Source organism: Amblyomma americanum, chromosome 10 (genome assembly GCF_052857255.1).
Source record: "Amblyomma americanum isolate KBUSLIRL-KWMA chromosome 10, ASM5285725v1, whole genome shotgun sequence".
Classification (NCBI taxonomy): domain Eukaryota; kingdom Metazoa; phylum Arthropoda; class Arachnida; order Ixodida; family Ixodidae; genus Amblyomma; species Amblyomma americanum.
In genome coordinates this window covers 74969754-74993074 of record NC_135506.1, presented here as the reverse complement: position 1 = coordinate 74993074, position 23321 = coordinate 74969754, and the positions used below count along the sequence as shown (strand labels likewise).

General features: G+C 44.4%; 1 protein-coding gene across 1 annotated transcript in view; it reads right to left on the bottom strand.

Annotated features, from left to right (window-relative positions):
* mfr (ferlin family C2 domain-containing myoferlin misfire) overlaps positions 1–11936 on the bottom strand; it is a 321798-nt gene extending 309862 nt beyond the window's left edge. The window contains exon 1 of the mRNA XM_077639248.1: positions 11644–11936. Within this exon, the coding sequence (XP_077495374.1) occupies positions 11644–11722 (79 nt within the window). The 5' untranslated portion in view covers positions 11723–11936. The remainder of the gene's footprint in view (positions 1–11643) is intronic.
* Between the last annotated feature and the right edge of the window lie 11385 nt (positions 11937–23321).

Below are 23321 nucleotides of genomic sequence, written 5' to 3'. Positions count from 1 at the left end.
ATCGCTTTAAAAGCACGTGGGCATCTGCCGAACCGCTACCCACTATGTAGCATATTGATTTCTCGAAACGATACTGTAACATATAGCGTAATCATGCACCCTTTACTTTTTATGATAATATGAAACGCCTCAGCTAATTCCCTAGTGCGCTGGTCAGAATGAGTGAACAAGACATCAGTATCATAAAAAAACGGCGTAAAGTTGCGCGTGAAACAACGCTTATCTAAATTAGTTTCTGTCTTTCTTAAAGAATTAGCGTGCTCAATGAGCCGCGCGTTAACGCAGCGCCCAGTCTGGCCTATGTAGGTAACGCCACAGGAAGGGCGCCCCCTTCCTTGTGTCGTATTCCACCGATGTTCTCCCTGAACCGAATCTCTTGTGCCACTCGAAAACTCGCGCCAGCGATAACGTCTCGTTGCCGTAAGCGTCACGAAGGAGCTCATACGTCTGTGTGGCTGTCTTGCCAAGCTTCACACAGAACTTTATGTTTACACGCTGTTCGTGGTGAACGTCCATCTCTCCACATTCACTCACAGTAGAATGCGCAAACGACTAGTGACAACGTATATTTTTACATGTAGTGTCATCTAGCGGCATCCACAACAATTAACATAAATAGCGCAGGCCAGCCCGAAAAGATGGCGCTACACATATGCACCAACATTTGTTTTGGGGAATCATTTCTAGAAAAGAAATTAGTCTGGAAACTTTACGGACAAAGGTGGTTTTAAATACCCCTTCCCCGATTTCTCTTTATGTTCCCCTTCCCTTCAAGTGGTAGCTATCGTGTGTGATATCAACACCGATTGCTAGTTAGCGAAACCAGTCGCTAGCTCCGATTTTTATTCAGTTGTTTTATTTAAAAGTATTTCTCTCTCTCTCTTTAGAGACTTTGTAGGACTGTGTGCGGAAACAGCAGCGCTCAGAAGAAAATGCAATACACTTACAGACACTGAAAGTGGACAACAAAGGAAAGATAATCAATGGCATTCTATAACTTAGGGTAGATGAAAAAAATGCAAGCCCTGAAACAAACGAAACAGAAAGAAACGAAAAATGCAGTGCTCATAGAGTTAGCTCGTTGAGTTCAGCGAAATAATGATAAATAATTGTGATTGGCTTTTGAACAGGTGTCTGCATTACTTTGCGGCCTCAGAGGCACACACACGTAAGTAGCTGGAGTCATGGGCGCGTTCAGAATGTAAACATTCATGGTTGTATTGTTTGTAAACGTAGCTTAGTGCCATGTTTCTTTTTACTAACTACTGACCCATGGTGTGGTTGAATGGCAGAAATCAGAGAGTCAAATATATATTTATAAATTGTGAATGTAAACGTTAAAATGAGCTATCTTCAGAAGCTTTTGGCTGGGTGTAGGTGTTTCATAGCTCAAGAGAACACGGCGAAACAGTGAAAAGAAAAACACAGATAAAACCAAGAAAACGGTGGCAGTTGTTATTTATGTGTGCTGTTCCACGTGACTTCCGTCAAACATCTCCAACCCCACAAGCATAAGAAATGCAATCCGACATGACAAGATCATCCATGAACTGCCAGTGACGCAGCGCGATCTTCGAGTCCCCGCTATCTGGCTGGAAGGGGTCAGCAGAAGAAAAAAAGCACCCCAAATGAGACATAAAGGGCACTAAGTCGCTGCTCAGCTCGAGGTGATTTATCGCGCACAGATCGAGAACACAGCTGGTAGAGGTCAGTCTGACAAGTCTGAGAAGAAAACGCGAGCTGCTTTTGGAGTGTCGCAATAAAACTGCATGTTGTTACGTACAGTACGGTTTAACGACCGCGCGCGCGGTCCTGCCATGTGGCCGTCAGGTTACAAGTTTTAACGACTTAGACTGGTAGCTAGTCAGTCATGCTTATCGATGGCTTGAACATTTTAACGGTTCATTCACACAAACAGAGTGATAATGACCTGGAAGCCGAAAAATGCGCTTTAAAACCTGCGATTACTGGTTAAACTTGACAATGAAGTATTTCAACAGCTTATACACACTAATGATTCATTATTTACAAAAAAGACAATGAAGTTAAACAGTGTGCCTCTAACAACAAGCATTATTCGTTGCTTCGGCTGGTTGTTGGGCTTGAACACTTCGCTCGGAGGCGTAGCCTGTCACAGAGAACAGCGAATACGCACTATCAATGAAGGTCTATAGTGCCTGTCTTAGCACAAATATCGCTTTTGCCCTAGGCAGAAATGAGAAAGAGGTGGGAAAGGAAGGCAAAAAAACAACTTTCTTTTTTTGCTCAGCAAGTCAAATACCAGTACACACTCGGAGCAGTGGCAGAATTGATGCCAAGAACGGCCTTATGAACACATGAGACCTCACTTGCACTGAAATAAAAGGTATGATAAAAACCAACAACATCCGTCTAGACGCGTAACACATAAGAGCAGGCGTCGTGGCAGGTATCTCTTGAGGCACTTTGTTTCGGTATGACTTTTTTCTTATCTCGGTACACAAAGGAGGCGGGAAAAGAAAAGAGGGGGGCAGTATCTTGTGCTACATGCGGCGCAAAAAAGAACCCTACTTTCTAAGTGAAGTCCTCAAGGTGCAGTCGGCAAAAAAAATAAAAAAGACAGGATGCGTGTGCTCACAAATACAAAAAGAATGCGGCATTCTTTACGGCTCCAAAAGTAGTATTTTCCCGCTTATTCTCGCCTCGCTTAAAATTTTGCTTCAAACATTAAGTTTTAAGGACCTAGGCAAGGAAACGTTTGCTGCGCATATGTGAAAGTTTCTCCAAAACAATTCCAACGTGCTCGGACAGAGTGTTAGAACTGACGCTTACACACGGCGCCTCGCATTTGTCAAGGGTCACATTCAAAGAAAAAAATGGTGCGCCTCTGGTGCTTAAAGCCTTTTACACAGTACGAGCGTTTCAAGGTATACCTTTTTGCTTGTTTTTTTTTTCATTAAAACCATCACTTTTCCGCGTGTTCATGTTTCTGTATTGCGCCTATCCACGAAGGCACCCACTTATATTTTGCCTCTTTTTTTTTTCTCCGAAGGAAACGTACACAGAGCCGCCTTCAGGCGAAACACCCGGCACATCTTATCGTTGCAGTCGCATCGCGCACAAAAGAAAAAGCATTGATGCAGGGAGGCAAGCGTAGTATCAGAAGGGACACTCGACGCGTTGTTGTGGAAGTAAAAATAAAACGAACAATTGCGTTGAGTTCGAGCGGAAGGCAATGAACGGTCGCGGCCTATACGGGTCGGCCTCTATACGGGGTTACGCGAGGACGTATACAAAGCTAGATAGGAGAAGAAACAAAGCAAACGAACGCACGAGAGAGAAATAAAGAGCTAAGGCCAATGCGGCTCTGAGAAATGGAGGCTCATTCCGCTGGAGATGGACGACACGAAACATATACGGCTCACTTCTAACGGGATTCGACGAAAAATGCAATTACTTCAGCGAGGAAACAAGAAAGAAATAATGTTGCTATTTTCTTCAGGAAAAGGCTTCTGTAGTCGTTATCCGTGAGTTTTGATACGAGCTTCGTTGTCTCAGTGACGCTTCCCGGAATGTTCGTCCTCCAGGTTTTTCTTCTTAAGCCTATTTCTGCCCCAACCTCTCCGCCTTTCGTTTCATTAAATTACTTTTTCTCTTTTTATTTTGGCCCCTGGTAAGAAATTTTAATCGTTTAGTGCCCTTTTGTGCAGATCGCTCCGGCCTCCACCTCCTTTCTTTTTTTTTCCTTTTTAGCGCCATTTAAGCGCGTAGATTAGGTGGCGGAAATAGCGCACAGCGCCGCATTTGATTGTCCCTTCGTCGTCATTCTTGAATAAAACAGTGGTGCTGTCACTCGCCTGCTTTCTATCGAAACTAATGTCGGAAAGTTTACTTCCCTAATTTATGGCCTTCTTCTAGGCGCCGGCCACGGGTTTAAAATGCTTCTCACAGGTGAAAAGCAAGTAAAAAATGCCACACGGCCTTTGACAAAACCTTTGCTTCGACGCGGACGTGATGCGATGCGCCTTCTAACGGTCAAAACACGCCCAGTGCTGCAAACCTGATTGCGCGGGAACGTCATCGTCGCAGCAACAACGGCCACTTGTTAGAGCAAGCGTTTCTCAAGCTGCATGTTGTCGGTTCAGGTCGCGGAACCTGCACTGGTTTTTCGAGGCAGCCACAAATGTTCTGATGGCTCACAGCAATTTCAGCGAGATTTACTGTTTGCTCAGCTCTGGGTGAAGCCCGTCAAGGACGTGCGATGCGCTCCTTCACCAAACTGTACAAACATGTTCGGTAATCAAAAGGCCAAGTGGGACTAGGTTGATATCACCGAGTTTACTAAACAATCGCCAAAAAACATTTGCTACAGGTGTTTGTGTTTGTATGTGTGGTGGGGTGGGGTTGGGGAATGAGCTCACTCGGAAAACACCGGAGAACAAAGAACGGGAACGCCGGTGTATACGCATATATAGCAAGAGTAAACTTCGACACGAAGTGTTCAAGACGAGCTTGCGCAAAGAAGCCACTTATTAGCCTCGTACTTTGGGCAGCCATTCAAACCCGTTCTTTGGGCAGCCATTCGTTCTTTGGGCAGCCATTTGGGCAGCCTTGTCACACAAGAATGCACTAATGCAAGCATCATTTTTGAACATTTTACAGTCGTTTCACCCCGACAATGGCGTGACAAAAGAAGGAAAGGCAATGGCAAGCCTATTGTGAGCGTAGTTGGCTGCTAGCAGGCATTGGCGTTTCTTCAGACACAGCTTGGCTGTTGCATAATGGTGCCGGTGAACCAACGCTGAGCCAACCGCGGGTGCGAAGGGTGTGCGAGTAAGCCTTCAGCAACACGCTTCGGGCGTTATATGCCAGCGTACACTCCAAACGCGAATACGGCCATATGGGAGAAAACAAAGGGAATAAAGTGTCCTATATCGCACTCTCTTTTACAAAAGAAAATGCGCTAGAGAACACATACTCCCTATTCACTCTTTTTTTGTTTGGAGTGAAGCAGTCAGTGCAGCAAGAACGGGCACGCGAATGCGGAGTACATCCGCACAGTTCAGAGAGCGTTGTACTTGCGCAAAGATATAGATGATTCAAAGCAGCGATGTTTTGTGTTCTTTTGTCGTTCATATCTCTAATTTTTTGCTTCTTTCCAGATGTATTTGTACTTTGCATCGTTCTTTCTTTCCATTCGTTTGCTGGATCAATTTCCAATTAAGGCTTTTCATTCCGCTTTCTCTCTATTTCCTTATTCATCTGTAGCTTTCTGTTACTATTTATTGTTCCGATTTTTTTATTTTATCGATTTGTTCTTAGAAATTTTTCGCTCTTTACACTTCCCGCTTCTCTCGCTGAGATAGCTGAGCGGCTTAGAGAATGAAACTTCCGAAGCCTATGTTGATGATTGGGTACTGGGCATACGGGCTGTGTCTCCGCGGAGCCGAAATGACAACACATCGGTATTCCGAAACTTCTGTGAAAGTTAAACACCTGGAGATGGTTCAAATTAGTCCAAAATCCTCGGTTATATAGCGTCCCTCACAGCCAAGCTTGTTGCACTGCCACGTGCAGATGCATTAACCGACACGTTTTTCTTTTCTTCATTCCATCCTTTGCTTCCCTCTTGGTTCCTTCTTTTTTCTGCAGTGCGTTCTTTTCTAAGCTTAAATAACTTTATTTTCGTGTTGACCTAACCTTTAGCGCTTTGCGCAGATTGCATGCTTTTCGCGAAAAATAGGTGCCGCAATTAGTGTCCCCCAAATTGGAACTGGCAATTGTGGAAACAATTTCTCTGAGATAACCACATTGTCACCTGTTGAGAGATAGAAGTAGAATTCGAGGGGCAACTCCGCAAAACGAATTCTCTTTGAGAAGAGAATGCGCCCTAAATTCGGGAAACGGCTCTTTTCTCTTCTAACGGCTCGTTGCTGAGAAGCCAGCGCTTTTCCTTTTATCCGCTGATGAATTTTTGCGAATTCAGGGCGCTGTGTGGTGTGAGTCACGTACCTGCCTTTGCAGCGTCCGTAAGCGAGAAGACCTCGAGCAAGGGGGCAGATCTAAGGGGCGTGTTCACTTGCTTCGTAAATTTTCGTACTCGCGAAGTGTTCGCAAAACACCACATTGGCCGAATTCGCGAAACACTGGTCTCGCGATAAATAGGTCATTTCACGGTATTAACACTTATACAAGTTCCGAGTTCCTATGCGAGATTTTAAAATCTTACGCTCCCCTCCTTCCCCTCACCAGAACCACAAGGAACGTTTTGTCCAGCAGCACAATCGGAAAAAGTAATGACAGCAAAAACACACCCCTGTATTCCTGAACACGTTAATGGTTTTATTGCTTTTTTTGCAAACATTCTTATACCTGGATTCATGTAACTGTAGTAAGATACAACCCACGAACGAAGCGGCTTTTCCTCGTCAAAAACCGTCCTTCCAGCAAATTCTCATGGCCCTGGTAGCGTGAGAATTCAGGGAGGGGCACGACAATGCACGGAGGCGACTGTCCGCGACCATGGAGAGATGGTACAGACCCCATTCATCTACCACTCCCTGCACTGTCCCGCTAGCAGGGTCTTGAGAATCGGCCGACGCCACTGGCTGGAAGGAGGTCCTTCGACGAGGAAGAGCGCCCCCGTTCTTGAGTTTTATCCGACTATAGTTTCCTTCAAATAATTAAAGCTGAAGATGCGCAATAGAAATTTTTAGTAACTAAAAATTAAAAAAAATATGATTCGTGCACAAGGTTACAACTGGTCGTAATATATCCCTGTTGCAGAGCTTCAATAACAGAAAACATTACAAATCCAATGAGCACAAACATCCGTGCTGGAGTGAACGAATTAAAAGGTCAGTACCGTGCTTTTGCGCAGTGCTAGGAGCTGCTTTTTTCAATAGAGATTATGTTAGGGGTGCCACCTGACGGTACACGCAATTTTCTCGGCGCAAAATTGTGGTAAGCACCACCTGTGCCAACGTAATGAGTCAGGCATGTCACCCAAAATCGAAGTGCACCAGCACGCTCGATGCAGGGCATTGTCGCTCTGGCACAAATGCTCGGTGTCACGCGACTTGGGTCAAATGACGCCCGTCCAGCCTACAAATGGTTCTCACAGGTTATGATGGCCCCTGGCCTCTTTTATGATTTCTTTCGGAACAATAAAAGCAAGCAAAAAAAAGAGCCAAGAAAACTCGCAACCAAGCTTTCTATTAACTGCCGGCGAGGACAGTGGGTGCTTACCCAAACGGAATCGACGCACCGAATCGATGAAAGGGAAAGGCGAACAAAGGCTGAGTAGTGCCCTAGATTTCCGGCGCAAGGTGATATAGGCATATGCGATATAGGTATATTATTGTATATTTATTTTCGTTTTCATTGTTCCAACGTTAGCGTTCACAGCATTGTGCTGCTGATGGGGCAGCAGAGCTTCAACTTACGCCGTTATTTTATTGCTTATATTTGCCTGTTTTGTTGAACTGTTTTGTTTTTCGCATGTGCCAAAACCCCAACGCCAAAGAGGTTAAACTAGGATTAAGTAAATAACATTGCTGCTGAATACAGTGCTCACGTTTTCATAGGAAGTAGCAAAAAAGTGACAGTATCTGTGCACTTATTAATTTAGGTGTTATTTTAATGCATGAACGCAATCTACATAGGCATCGCAAGCTAGGTCTGTAAGCACATTTTCGACACAGCACAAAGGTTGCCCAGGTAGCAATCACAGTCCATGCTTATTTGGATAACTGTTGAGAGCCTCAATCTGCTCTCAAGCATGCATTTACACAGTACCCAGTAACGTACACGTCTCGTATCTGACCGCGCACATAAGAAAAAAGGTTATCCGTGTTTTTTGGGGTCAGCTTGTAAGAAGAGGAAACACTCTCAGCTGAAGAAGATGGCACTGACCGAATATAGACTCCTAGTGGAGCTCTTGTGAAAACAAGAAACATGGCAGAAGAAAGTCAAGGTGATCTGTCCTCAGACGCGACACTTATCGGTGTGAATGTATTTCTAGAGCATTAGCACCAAGCGTTCCACCATTGTATTGGCTTTTTTGTGTGTGTGTGTGTTTAGAAAACAAACTTCCTCAACATTATTCATATACTTAGGTGTCAACGCAATTTTGTGCTTTTTTTTATTCTAAGGCTCTGCAATAAGCGACATCTGTTAAAGCTACAAGTACACTGAAGATTTCGACGCGGGCCGTTTTAATCTGCGACATTTTTTTCATGGCAAAAGAGGGAAAGCAAGTTTCACTGAATACTGTCTCGTTAAAGCATAGTGTGCTGCTAATGCTCGTTATTTATGGCTTATTTCTGACATAGCTGCAAATTTTAACCTTACGATCCAGAAAAAACACCCCGCTCTTATAATAACAAATGCTCGTCTACATCCTATTGCACGGAGCGGCCGTAGATGACGCCAGCTACACCTTTGAAAGAGTGAAACTACTCCACGGCGAACAACTTACCAGACGGTTGACAAGCCAGAGTGACAAAATTACAGGCGCTCTCTCTCAGTAGCTTTCTCTTGGTTGTCACACAATGTTGCCGCTATGTGTAGACAACTTGTTCTCAAGCCAAAAGTATTAGCCCAGGCCCAAATTGCGATCCTACTTTTTCAGCTTTCTAAATTGTGCTCTGGTTACCGATATATGTAAGAGCATTGCTGAGCAGTCACTGAAGGCACTGAAGGTTGCCCTTGGCCTGCCCACCGAAGTTTCCACCATCATCGACAAATTAACTCTCAAGCAGCTCATTGAAAGAAAAATTAGTAATTTCTATGACATTTTGCCTCGTAACGCCCTATCCAACATCTAATGTCTCAACATGAGAACATAAAGGAATCAAAGAAAGAAATAAAATATATATATCGAGGTCATAAGAAATAAGGTTTATCTAGAAAACTGTGCTATACCGAGATTCGCTTTGTTTCAAAAACTGTCCACGTTTCGCTGCAAGAAATTTCCGTGCTCTCTGCTTTTGTGTATCAGACAATTATTGTCATTCATTTTTACTAGGAAAGTAATTTTTCAGAACTTTTCCAAGGCGAGCACACATACAGACGTGGCAGAATTGGCGGTGACTCCAAGTAAGTTTATTGGTCGCTACTATACGCTGCTGGTGCTACCCGGCTAGAGACAGGACAGATGTTTACCTCTTGATTTGACCAATTCGATAACAGCTAACAGAGTTATCCCGACGCACTGTCTGGAACCCGCATTCCGCAAGTGATTCCCTCACATGATGCAGGCGAGCTTTCAGTGCGAGGTAGCCGCATTGCGCAAAGCAGTCTTTGACAACATACTAGCAGCTGGGAAGGAGACACGAAAGAAGTAGCTGAGACGAGAAGAACTTGGCTGCGCAAAACCGGTGTTGATCACGTGCTACATCTACAGGGAGTCCCGACACCTTAACACGGTTGGCAACGAGTACAGCGTTCCCTATACTCTTCATCGCGTCATGTAAATTGGCAAAGATACGCCCCATGGAGCGCAGTGGTGGTTCTGCGAACTAAGGCAGCGCATAAAAACTGTCAAAGATGTTCGTTAGGCGCGCTACGGATGAAAGGTCGCAGAAAACGTACCGCACTTGTTGTAGGATCTGAACACCCATTGCCACTCTTGCGAGGTTGAGAACCATGCCGACTAGGAGGCGCAACGTGAAGAAATGGAAAGTATAACTAGAAGCAAAAATAGTTTAGCACACGAACAATCAGAGCCATGCATTATCAAGGACAAAGGCGACACGTGCATAGGCACCACTTAAGTCTTCCTGCCAGCGAGTGACTACTAGAAAATAAGCCATAGATGCTGTGTGCTCTCCTTAGTCTACAAGGGGTTATGCCCTTGTCATAAATGCAGGTGCGCTCATTGCCTTCGTTCTAAAGTGTAATGAGTATGCATTTCTATATACTTAGATGGAATCAGCGACCGCCCTGTCACGTCTCTATGCTCGTCTTTAAAATCTAGCACGTAATTACTTCTCTTCAAAAAATGCAACACCAACTAGCCCCACAACCGGCTTAGTGAAATGAGCTTTCCGTTCATATATATAGATTGCGTAGAAATTACTTTCCAGCCGACAGCTGACGCACTCAAAGAACGATCGATGTAAAAAATAACAAATTGAAAGTTGAATAAAATGATGAATATTTGGTGAATTAGGTCACCAGTCCTTGTAGCGTTTGAATTATTTTATGGGCCTTTTTAATTGCTGTCCTCTATTCGAGGCTTGTCAGCCAGGAACAACGTAATTTTATTGCGGGTATAAAATCTACAAGTTGCATAGGCGCAGTAGTTTCGTATGCGGTTCACAAAAGCAAAACACTACATTTTGATTTCGAGTGATGAGCAATGAGGACATTGCAATCTTTGATGCGCCATTAACCCGCTTAGTAAAAGAGCTTTTTTTTTCTCTCAAGACTTAACATGCACCTCTTAAACAACTACAGTTTTGGCGTTGCAGTGTGGGCAAATTGGTACTTGATACGTTTTTAGGAATAATTGTGCGCACACGACATCCGACAAGAGTAGTTTCATCTTACTTGGACCGGAAAAATGAGGCGCATGTTAGAGTAATATTTGTTTCATTTTTATGTAGCATGCTAACGTTTTCAAGTTGTAGGAAAGCAGTTGCTCGTCAGAATAGGTTGTCGTGAACAAAAAAGGCTGCGCTCACAAATAGTTCTATATTTTGGTTTTGCTGGAATTAATTCGTCATAATCGTCAGCTTATACGTTTATATTTTTATCGCTTGTGTCTGCAGTTGATTTTATTTTTATAAAAGCAATAGATGATATGCTAATCATCCCTCTAAAGATAAAAGGAAAATATCGTTCAAAGAAGCGCATCACCTTGCCTTTGATATTTTATTTTCTTTGCACCAAATCTGATAGGGCAAAGTTGCATCGCCCGGACGTTGCATATCTCAACGGCTAACTTCTACTCCTGACGCACAAAACAAAAGACGCGTTTCTGATACGCATGCCAGTGAAAATACGAAAGCCCAAGTGCACTCTTTCCTTTGCACACGCTTCACCAAAATGTGCTCTCGGCGCTAATGCACTTGGCAATAAACCGGCTGTAGCATGCACTCGATGCAAATGGGGCCGCTGCAAACATATGGCGACGCCAACACCTGGTACTGATCGACTAAAACACCGCAAAAAACCGTGCATTCGTTCAACGCCAAGTAAAAGAGAGATGTTTCCGTCACACTGCTTCTTAATAACAACTATACTAAAAATTGCATGTAGTTGCAAAAAGCGAGCAATTAACATCAAAAAGGGTTCCGTGACTGTATCATAATCCACGCGTCCTCTATTTCAAAAGTACCGCCAAGTTATGCGATGTGTATGTTTTTTTCACAATAGCGTTTGAAGTCAAAAATCGTCGCCGCTCGGTATACTTGCGGTCATCGTATGAGCCAACGTGGAAGAAAATTGCTGAACGCATGCACTACGGCATAAGCACTCCATACGATAATATTTTGGCTTGTTTCTATGCTGCTTGAGAAGGGGGAATGCTCCTCTCTTGTAGGCGGCGTTGTCTGGGGTCAACCGCATTCATCCACCACTCGACCGTTTCGATTGCAAAATATCACCCGATGCAACTGGCCGTGGAATAAAAAAAAAGCACAATGGCTTGAGACTCACCCCGAAACGTTGCTTTGGCGAGGCGATCTCCGCGTCCCCTGAAGCCGCTCACGGAGTGCAGATGCAATTTTAAAGCCATGGCTTCGGCGACAGCAGATCGTGGGTAGACAAGCCCGGTTCCTTGCTAGCCGTCTGCAAACATCTTAGGGTGTCGTCGATTAACAGCAATCCGTAACGACGAATCTCGACGCAGACGAGAACTGAAGGCAGGCAGCAGCAGCAGACGGCACGCACGTTTCTCTCTGCAACGCCACGGCAGGGCAGCCTTCCCGCGTCGCGCAATCGTTTCGTCTGCGTGCTCCCCATTTCTTCTCATTGCGACCGTGCCGCGCTGGCCGATCGACCAATGGCCGCAGGCCGTCCGCCGTGACGTCAAGTGCGGTCGCCATGGGGACGCCCGAGGAGCGTCTGCTTCGCAGGTGGGCTTTTTTTCCCCTTCTGTTCGCGTCGTTTGCCCGGGCTTCGCCTCCGCTGTTCATTCACGTTCTCTCTGTCACTTCCCTCTCTACTTGCTTTCTTTCCTTCATGTTCTCTCTCTTTCTCTCGTATGTTTCGTCTATCAGAATTCCGAGGGCTTTCCCTTTGCTCCGAACAGGTCGGCGCTCAAGGAACAGGTAACAAGAAAAGGAAATGGCTCGCAGCGACTAAACTACTCTGAGGTGGCAGCCGTGTAGAGAGAATATATATTAAAAATACGCGACCCGTAGAAGAAAGAATCCGAGTTCCGGACGCTGGCGAACGAGAAATGGTGCGAGAGCGGGTAACGCCGGATGCGAGGGTACAACAATAAACACCAGTTTGTAGGGCGCGGCTGCGGTGCGACTGCTGGGTGCGAAGCCCCTTCCTTCGCCACCTTCCGCAGACGGCCGGAAGAAAGGCGAGTCAGCATCAGAAACTACCGGTTAGGTAATCGCCACCGTGTCTAACCCGGTTTCCTTCATCGAGCAGCAAGACGCTGGCGTGCTCGCCGTGCCGGCTGAGTGCAAGAGCGTGGTTCCGCACTCAAGACGTGCCTTTCGCTCGCATTATCTAGACTTTCTTAGTCGCGCCTGCTTCTTCTTTTTATATTTTCCACCGGAAACGTTCTCAGGGGCGACGCTGAAGTGCTGCGCCTCGCGTGCCGCAGGGATTCTTAAGCTCTTCGTGGCCACCACTACGCCGTAATGATGTCGTTGTACGCACCGAAACGGTTCCTGCGGAGAGCTCACTGCCCCTGTTAACAATTGTTTTGCTTACCGATTTCACCTCGCAGCATTGTAAGGTGCAGTTTTAGCTGCTTAGACCTTCATGAGGGGTGAACAAAAATGCGGAAATTATTTGGGTCACATATGCGATCCTCTTAACCTCTCATGATGTTTCTTTGGCAGATCTCTTTCTAATGCCTATCGGCTATCTGTTTCTCCCTTCCTCCCTGTCCTTTAATCTAATCCGTTTCACCAAATATCGTTATTTGTTCTATCTTTATTTGTTACGAACGAACATCAATATTTGTTCGTTTTATTACCTGCTATCTTAAAATTCTTCTTTTTGGTGTAAAAATATTATCTACAGTTTTCCACATTGTGCTCTTCTCATTCTGTGTCTCAAAGCTTCTCCACTTCTATCTTTTTTTTCGTCGCTTCTTTTAAATGTTTTAAATCGCTCTCAATTTTTGGTACCCAAATTAAGTATTGTCCGAACACATTTGCTTGCTACGCGCTTTCCAGATTGATATTGGTGAACTGCTGTTCAATAGCAGAGTACGCCTAAATACGTCACTCAAAGGCATACTTATGCTCCGACCAATGGTTTGCTTCTGCATTACTGGAAGTATGCCTTCAAGATAACAGCAATCCAGTTCAATTATCTCGCCCACAATCTCCTCAACACGTTAGGGTTATTAAAAGCAGATCACGTTTCAGAACGAATAATATCTCTCGGCACTGTTTAGCCTTCCATTTATATACGGCCTGCATCCAATGATTCTGTACGGGGCAGTTTTCGCTCTGGTGAAATTTTCCATGGCATATTCAAAGCCGCTTTTTTGTTCAGGTCAGATTAAAAAAAACGGTAATATGTACCGTGATTAAAACACCAGGCCAAGAGCCCCTCAATGGGTTCTAATTGGGCAGCTTTTTTTATGCTTAATAATAGTAGAACGACGTCAGGATAACATGCACCAAACCTTGCAGAAAGAGTTTCTAGAACGGGTATGAGAAACACTTCTTCCCTTATCAGTGATGCAAACGGCACCATCCGTGGAGGCTTGGCCCCGACTAATATTTGGTTGCACGCAGGGGAAGTAATATTCGCAGCACTTCATAACTGACACGAAGAATTTACTCGTCTTGGCGCCCAGAGCGTATGCGTTCTGCTATTAAACACGAAATCGCTGTTTCGAGTCCGGTCATGATGACCCCATATCAATGACATCATAATGCGAACTACGCTAACAATTTCGCGTTCGGAAGTGAAATCCGCCGATCACATTTAAAGCCCACAGCCAGCATTTGTTTCTGGATGTCGACTTTTTCCGCACTGCTTAACACACTTTTCTCCACTCCGGCCATTGCCTTTTACCTACATGCCTCACTGACAGTCGGGTCCGAAACTACTAGTATGGAAATAATTTTTTTTTCCGCCGCGGTGGCTCAGTGGTTAGGGCGCTCGACTACTGATCCGGAGTTCCCGGGTTCGAACCCGACCGCGGTGGCTGCATTTTTATGGAGGAAAAACGCCAAGGCGCCCGTGTGCTGTGCGATGTCAGTGCACGTTAAAGATCCCCAGGTGGTCGAAATTATTCCGGAGCCCTCCACTACGGCACCTCTCTCTTCCTTTCTTCTTTCACTCCCTCCTTTACCCTTCCCTTACGGCGCGGTTCAGGTGTCCAACGATATATGAGACAGATACTGCGCCATTTCCTTTCCCCCCCCAAAAACCAATTATTAAATAATTTTTTTACGCAGGCGCAAGGGTTTTCTTTCGGGCGTGCATGCCGTAACACAATTCTACAGCAGCGATGTTGCAGTAGGTTTATTACTGCATATTAGGTACTTCTGGCGTGGTTCCTGTGTGTTGCGCGGCAGCCTGGTTCTCGTCTCCTCCTAAGCTTGTTTTTCCGCATAATTACTCTTAGTGAGAAGAAGCAGCACCTGCCGGCGGAAGGCACGAAGTCCGAAGGATTCTTTGATGCTGAGTAAATAACGCCGAGTATAGAAAAAATGGAAGGTAAGAAAAAGAACGAAAAAGGAAGAAAAGAATAAAGGAAAGAAAGAAAGCGAGCGAAGAAAGGAAAGAAAGACGAGAGCGGAAAGGGAAGGAAAGATGAAAGGGAGATGGAAATGAAGAAAGACAAGAAAGAAAGAAGGTGAGAAAAAGGGATGAAAGGAAAAAAGAAAGGAGGCAGGAAAAGGAGAGGGGAATTAAGGAAGACAGGAACAAAAAAAAATAAAGGAGCTGACAAAGAAAGAAATAAAAATAAGGAAAGTAGGAAACAGCGAAAGGAAGAAACAAAGAAACAAGGAAGGAAAGAAGGAGAGAAAGAGGAAGAAAGAAAAAGGAAAAGAAAGACAGGAAAAGAAAGAAGAAAAGAAAGGAAAGAAGAAAGATATATAGAAAGAAAGAAAGAAAGAAGAAAGAAAGGACCGAAGAAATGAAGGAAAGAATGAAAAGACGGAATAAATGTAGGAAAGAAAGGAAGAAGGAAAGGAAGAAAAAGCTATAGAAAGAAAGGAGGTAGGAAAGGAAAAAAATGACGAGGTTAAGAAATAAAAGAGGAACCAGAGAAAGTAAGAAGGGAAGAAGATATAAAATAGGAAAGAAAGGGAGAAGGAAAGGCAGAAAATAAAGAAGGAAAGGATGAAAAAAAGGAAACACGAGGAATGGTGCTTATCAAGCTCTTGGAGCGCGCCGCAATGGCTCAGCAAATTTTTGCGGTTTACTGACCAGCACAGGGTCAGAGGCAGGACTGCCACTCTATATAGAGCTCATGCATATGGAGGTTTCTGTGCATAAGCTTGACCCAAAAATCACACCCTGGAAGAATTTCTTCCGAAGCATTCCATTAGGGCACATCTCGCGATTTTAGTATAGCTTCGCATCTACTGGTTTTTTTATCTTCCGGAAAACCATTCGCACACACATGATGAAAAGGAATCATTAAGGAGGAAGTAGGACTCTCACCTCGATTCATGATTCAGGTGTGTTTTTCTGCACTAGGTTTATCGCTGACATCATTACTCAAGGACAAGTTTTGAACAGATAAAATGCTTTGTCACTGCTTGTGTGCTCGAACACGCACTCTAACGAATGCTCTGAAGGTACAGGCTTACCATTTACAATTTCGTCAGTACCCGGTATGTTGAAAGGTAGAGGTGTGCTGACAAGTCATAAGTGAAATGCCCCCATTAGAGTCTCAGAGAAATAACTAATTTGAATCAAAAAGAAGACACGTAACTGTTTTTGTTGTCGTTGTTCTTTGGGTTGCACATCAAGCATGTTCGTTCTAGAACATCCTGGCTGACTCTGTTTAACAGTACAACTTTAATCTAAACAGTGTTGTGCAAATCGCAAATTTAAATTGTAGCTATTGCGAGCGTTGTCAATTGTATGAAATCTCTTCCCCTTTCGCTCTTTCCTTAACCTTTCTTTCACGTTACGGCCGAGGTACCGAGCCACCGTAAGACTTATACCGCGCTTTCCTTTCCTTACAACTGCTTACAGCTCATACACATAGGCGCGCTCCCTGTGGCGTCGTCTGCAGAGCGAGAACATTCGTCCTTCGAGCTATGCTGTGAGTTAAGTCTGAAGTTTCACCAGAGTGGACAGGCTTTTCTGTTATCTACAAGATTCCCAGATAACGCAGCATAGCGTAAACGTTGTCAGTTTTAATAGGATGGCATTTAAGTTGTCGTCTTATAAAAATATCTTTCGTCTTATAAAAATATCTTTACTGTTTACCGGTTTAGCGACCACAGAGCGCTGTGCAGTACAGTCGGCTGCGATAGTATACCATGCTCAGAAGCCATGAAAGTACAGGATATTCCAAAATGATCTCTACAACTTTGATCACGTATATTTCAGAAATGGGGATACGTAGAAAGGTGCGGATTGGTGCATAATGTTGATACAGACATAAACTCTTGGTAGCAATTCAGCAAAGTTCAATGTATGCCCCATGTGTGGCACGCAGAACATGTAAGCGATATTTCAGTTCCTGACATTTCTGGCATAGCATGTCGTCATTAACGTGCGCAATTGCTACTCTGATTCGAGCTCGCAGTTTCTGCATGCCCCGCACTGGGGTCTCGTCGACATTATTCTTCACAAAGCCCCACGCCCCAAAAAATCCAATGGAGTTATGTCTGGAGAAATAACTGCAGACGGAGGCCAGGGAATGGGTTCTCTTTGGCCAATCTGGGGGCCTGTAAATGTTTCGTTCATGGAGTCCCTTACGATCAGAGCCCGGTAAAGAAGGGCACCATCCTGGTGGAAGATTGTATCGGATTGCAGTTCTTGGTTCTGTAACAATGAAAATAGTTGCAAGATGTTCAGACAAACAGTCGAGATTACTGACGCATCTGCGAAGAAAAACGAACCCATCACACTCTCATGAAGAAGACCGCACCAAGCGTCTAGGGGAGTGCCTAATTTCATCAGTTGACTAACCAGGAAAAAAACTAAACCAAAGGAAAACTTTGGGTGTGTGTGAAAATGATGCCGCAAGCCGCACCTTTCTACTTATTCCTGATTCTGAAATATATGTGGTCAAATTTGTAAAGATCATTTTTGGAACACCCGGTATTAAACTTAATCGCGACTATGTACGAGCTGTTTCGAACTGAGCACCTCTTTAGCTACACTCAGAAAGCATACCAGACAGGACTACTCATTCGTGGGCTTAGTTCATAGAATATTCCTTATAATCATCTTTCATGATCGTGAATACAGCATTTGCAGCCATATGTGTACACGCACTGCGTGCCATGTAAATGATTTGGCAACACTGGTTCCCAACTTTTAACCCATTAAAGTTATGGCTTCCGTTCTGCAGATAATTTGTCGTAGACGCAGGAGTTGTAAGCGAAAGAGCTAGGCCCCGTGAACTTGTGACATCATCGCAACCTGTCTACCGGGGCAGGTGGCAGTGAGATTAATGATTCGTCGCGAGAGGTTGTGCAACTCACATCCTCCAACTGGTGGCTGTGTTTCAGATAGCCACTTAGCAGGGCGGTGACGCATCGCTTAACCACTGCACCACTGCGCCAAGATTGTTATGAGGACTCCCAGACATCTATGAATGCAAAGTAGAGACTTACCAAATTCGTCCCTCTTAAATCAGTAATGCGATCGCGTCATACGCTAAGGCGTTCCTTAAGTTTCCCCTCCAGTATTATACTGTTGCCTTTTAACAGAGAAGATAGTGATAACTCTAAGAGTTCGTGTACCACTTACACATACATTATGAAAGCCTGTTCACCTTCGCGTTAAGAACATTGAAGTACCTATTTTCCGTCGTCCAGCCAACCTTTGTGCTCCTTTTCTTTTCCACTTCTTCTCATCGTTCCTCTCCCTCCCGAATGTGTTCGTCGCCAGGTCCAACGCAGTAGAAGTAGCACTACCGAAAAGGACCGCAACCAATCTCCCTCAGGCACTCGGCCACGAGTGTACTCCGTGTCAGTAGGAGGAAGAAATCAGCAGTCACCTCTGCTGCCTCTTCTTTCTTTCTGTTCCTTTGTATCTTTCTTGCACTCTTTTTTGCTTCTGTCATTCTGTTTTTCCTACCTTTTGTTTCTCTGTCTTGTGCTGCTTTCCTTCCATCAGTTATTTAATTTGTTCTTCCTTCCTTTCTTTCCTTCGATGTTTCATCCTCGCTATCCTGTCTTGCTTTTAATTCCTTCTTTTCATTCTTCTTCCCTTTTCTTTGTTTACTTCTTGCGTTCTTTTCTTGTTTCTTTCCTCTGTTTTCTTTCTTCTTGAGCCCCTTCACACCACGGCCGTGTTCTCAGGGATAAGACGACTTGATGGAGGGCAGATTGAAGGACGCCCTCCCCCTCCATTCCTTCTTCTTACATGTGCGGGCGGAGAAAGCCAAGGCGTTCAGTGGGGCCGCAGAGGAGGCAGGAACGCGGCGAGATTTGTGCTGTCCCAAAATTCCCGCTTTCTCGTTACCCGCAGATCCCCGACGAGCGAGGTCTAGCGGCGCCTGGCCGCAATTCTGCCGACGACAAAGGATGGCTGCCTCCTGTTTCCTTTGCTTTCAGAGCGCACACACCCTGCCAGCCCAATCAGAAAATGTTGAAACCCTCCTACATAAAGTGGTCGCGAATCTGCGAGACAGCAGCGCCCGAGACAGACAGGATGGGGGGAACAATAGCCGGCATTCTTCACAAGGCTGACACAGTCCGTGACAGTGTAGCTTTCTACTCGTCTGCCACGATCAGTGTGTGTTCTCGTCTAGCAAAGGATTTAGTTTGTAAATAAAAAAATGGGAGCCCATTTCAGTGTAGGAAAACTGACAAGGATGAGAGCCATGGAGGTAGAATGCATACAGCTAGTTTTGCTCTCAGCTGAAAGATTTTGTTTCGTCGAGAGTCCTCTGAGGCGAAAGATACTCTCCTCAACTGCCGTGTCAGCTACTGTCCTTCGCAGTCGCCACCGTTTTGTCGTTGTCGGTGAATATGGTTATGAGCTTTAATTACAGCCACGAGGAATAAAAACAAAATCAGCGTTTAGTCTGCATAAAAACATTATGTATATTTTTATTTCTGCATCGAACTTGAAATGGCTTTATACTGGAAGCTATAGTGCCATTATAGTGGAAGGATAGTGGAGGCTATTTCGGAAATTGTGCTTGTCAAGAAATTGTTGACTACATGATAATAAATTCCTTCGTTCGCTATCCGATACTTCTTTCTTCCCTGCTCTTAATCTTTTCCTGTAACTCCCTGCCCTCAGTGTGTTCTTGAGCATTTCTCATTATGTTGATAAATATCCAAACTGAAACACTGAACCGAGCGTTAAGCTCGTGCCCACCGCCCGCTTTCGTTATCCTTATCTCAATTCTGTTTACCAAAAGCGCCCTTTTTTTATTGCGTCCGCCGCTTCAATGCGCAATGAGAAATAAAATTCATTGAATTGTTTTTTCCTCTCTTCCTCTTTTTCGCTTGCAATTTCGTCCTTGTTATATCCGCACACCTTCCGATGCGCGATCCTGCCCTCTGGAGATAACGGCTAATTAGTTTGTCAAGCTACAAGAGAACCTGATAAACGCAGAAACGGGAACAGCGAACAACACAGGCACTGAAAACAACCGAATCACAATTTGTTTCGCGACACAGCATCCTTGCGCCGTTCACAGTGGCGCAGGGAAGTGCAGCTGCCTTCACTATCAATGCTTCCTCCTTCTCCCCTCTTTTGTCGCAACTTTACCGAGATTATCAACTCAATAGTTGTTTTTCAAACATGAGAGGACTTTTTTTATTCAAAAAGGTTTTATTCAAAAACGCTGGCAGGGCCGCGCAGCCTGCATCTTCACAAAGCATGCAGCATTGAAGAAGTATTGCTGACTTCCCTCCACCAGGTGCTTAACTTTAAAAGCTCCTAAACTAATTAAACGATATGGTCGAAAAGAGAGAATAAAAGAGAAACAAGCGCTCGCCACCAACGACCTGTCTTTGCGGGCACAGAAGCGAAAGATGCAACAAGCGCCTTAAAAAAACTGTGTTCATCGTATGTGATAAACCATTTTTTCGACCGCTTGCGGCTAACGTACAGAACATTTCTTTTAAGTCAGTTGTGTTACACTTTATCTGCTTCGCTGATTGGCTTGTCACGGTCATAACGAACGCGATACAGAGCCACAGTCAATTGGGAGGGGTTAAATAAAAAGTTAACAGGGATGAATTAATGCTACTATCGTGGCCCTCTTTAGTGAAACATTTCATATGATGATTATCATAAGTTCGCATGTAGTCATGGCTCATACGAGAAATAATCTGAATATAAGGAGCCCGTGAAAAATTTATACAAAGTCTAAACAGACTTTAAGCACGACACATAAAAATAGTAGAATTTTACACGGACTCCATATGACGTCATATACATTATATAGAAATCGTGTAAAAGATACAGGTATAGAAATGGGAACTGCGGTGAAACATGAGGAAATTATTAGAGTTCGCTATGCTTTTTCTTATTATATATGGAGTCTATGTTGCCATAATTCCATAAGAGCCAATTATATGTATCATGTCAGTAGGGCTGCTCTGATTTCCTCGACCACAGTAACTACAAGATTGAGTTCAGAGCATGCAGCCATGTTGTAGGCTCGAGCTGGCATATTCGGTTCTTTTTTCTTTACACTCTCATACCGCTCCATCAGAGTTCACCGCACGTTTTATATCAGCGCAAACAGCTGAAATTGTCCAATGGCAAGCAAGTCATAGGAAGGTCTAATGACGGTTTTTAGGCTGAATGTTCAGACTTTGACATCAGGGACCAATGGAGTGCATTGGAAAAGAATCTTTACAAAATCGGGCTACACGCCTTGCATTGACGAATTCGTTCTGGCCTTTTATTCTAAACAAGTTTTCTAAACCAAGGAACCTACAGGATCAGAGCGTTTCTGCCGCTAACCTGCTGTTATACGGAGTGGCCAACGCGTACGCGGTGGTCATTCAGAAGCAACTCTTCGTTGCGCGCAGTTTGGTGAATTTCATTCCTTGGGGACATGTTCCGTAGTAATTTTCCCGATTCATTCTTCGGCCTTCGTACGACTCGTAAATTCCGCACTTGACCCCGCGGAACACCAGTCACTTGACTTGCGAAATAAGGCGTGCTCTGTCGCTAAGAATCAAAGAATATTAATAAATCAATTTAAATAAACAAAATATTATTCCTACGGTCTTTGATAAGTTGAATTTGGCAACTTAGCTCGTTCTCATACCCTTCATTTCTTCATTCGCCCATAGGATAGCCTGTTACCCAGTCTTTCATTTCCTAAAAACGTCATTCAACGCCTGCACCGCTCTGAAAACGAAGGATGTTAAAAGAACGTGAGGTGTCCGCTGGCGCACTCATCTCATGAGGCTAAGTATATTGGCCACGCCTTGGCGCACAATTCTACTACTAAAATACGGAATACTTACGATCGGCAACGTAACCATATTCCCTCTTTAAAACAGGTGAAGTTTTAGCAGTTACGAAGATTTTATCGGAGCTGGGTCTCCATCTACTCTATTTTCTAAACTCAGGGCATTCAGTGCTGCGATTTAAAACCTCCTCCCACTGCTAACTGTACCCATTTACTATGCTTTGTGCACCTCTGTTCCCAAGAATAATCATTCCTCATGTTTAATGATAGCTACTCCGGAACCTGGGAAGCATATACACCTTGCTCCTAAAAGAGAGTGCACTAGAGCGGCTTATAATCTCTTTTTACTCCCATACAGAAGCATTAGTGTTTAGAGTGTGGAGTAGAGTTTTGATGAAATAGATTAGCACAGTAGGTGCGAGCACAACATGATTTCTTTTTGCGCTTTGTTTACACTTGCCTTCTCCACAGTGCTTTATCACCCTCTTTCGTTTTCCTGCCAGAAAAAAACAACAACTAACTTTTGCATTGCCTGGAAACAGCACACGTGCCGGCCTGCCCACCAGAACTAATTGCACCCGCCTTGGCTGCGCCGTGCACAAACATAACAAAAAGAACCAGCCGCTTTTACCGACCCTTGTATCCAACCTTCCCGTGTAAGCCCAGCAAAACGTGAACAGAGGCGGAAAAATACAAATACCGAAAGCTAGGACTGCGAGCTTTTCGAGCATGTTCGGGATGGCACTGTGTGAGTAGGCTATACTGAACCGCTTGCCGTGCATGGTGCATTCAACACGACCGCGCAAGGGAACGAAAAAAAATAGCCGCAGGATGAACGCGCACGTCTCCAGAACTGGTATTTTTTTTTTGCATATGCTGCTCGTTACGCCCCCCTCTAGCATTCGTGCTCACTTGACACTGTCTAGACAGGAAGCCGTTATCTGCTCACTTTACTGCGCGTTAGGCATGACGTATGTCGTTCTTTTATTATTTTTTGTTGCTTATTCCTGTTTGTGTGCTGAAGAAAGCAGGAATATTGCGCTTCACTCCGCGCGTGAGTGCCCTCTTTCGTTTTATTTATAAGTATACATTTTGGGGCTCTGGTAGGCCGCTCCCTTCTATACATTTAGTAGTCCTTGCACGCCCTGCTCAAAACATCTTGAAATCCCCCATAACGACAAGCTGTACTCAACCTAGGTACCAGAGATGTGCCCCTAACATTGCCTTTTCATTTTATGTGTTACAGCTGCCTTTATTACCTGCCAGAGGGGCTTGTTATATTTTTTATAGCTTTGCTGAAAAAGAAATATCACTCGAGCCCCACCACAACCACGTTTTCCAAATCTCCTCAGCCAAGAACAATGCACTAGTCCGGCAAATTCCGTGAAATAGGGCGACGCAAAGCAGTTTTAAGGCTTACAATCATTCAAAACACCGCATTAAAGAAATTGGGTGGACATTTAATCTCCGTCTTAAGGGTATGACGCGAAATCGTTAATGGTTCCTTTCAACGACCTGGGTCCTCTTCGCAGATCACTTCGCAAACACGGACACTGTTCTTTGTTTTATTACGCTTTGGTTTTTTTATTGTTAATGCAATGGCACT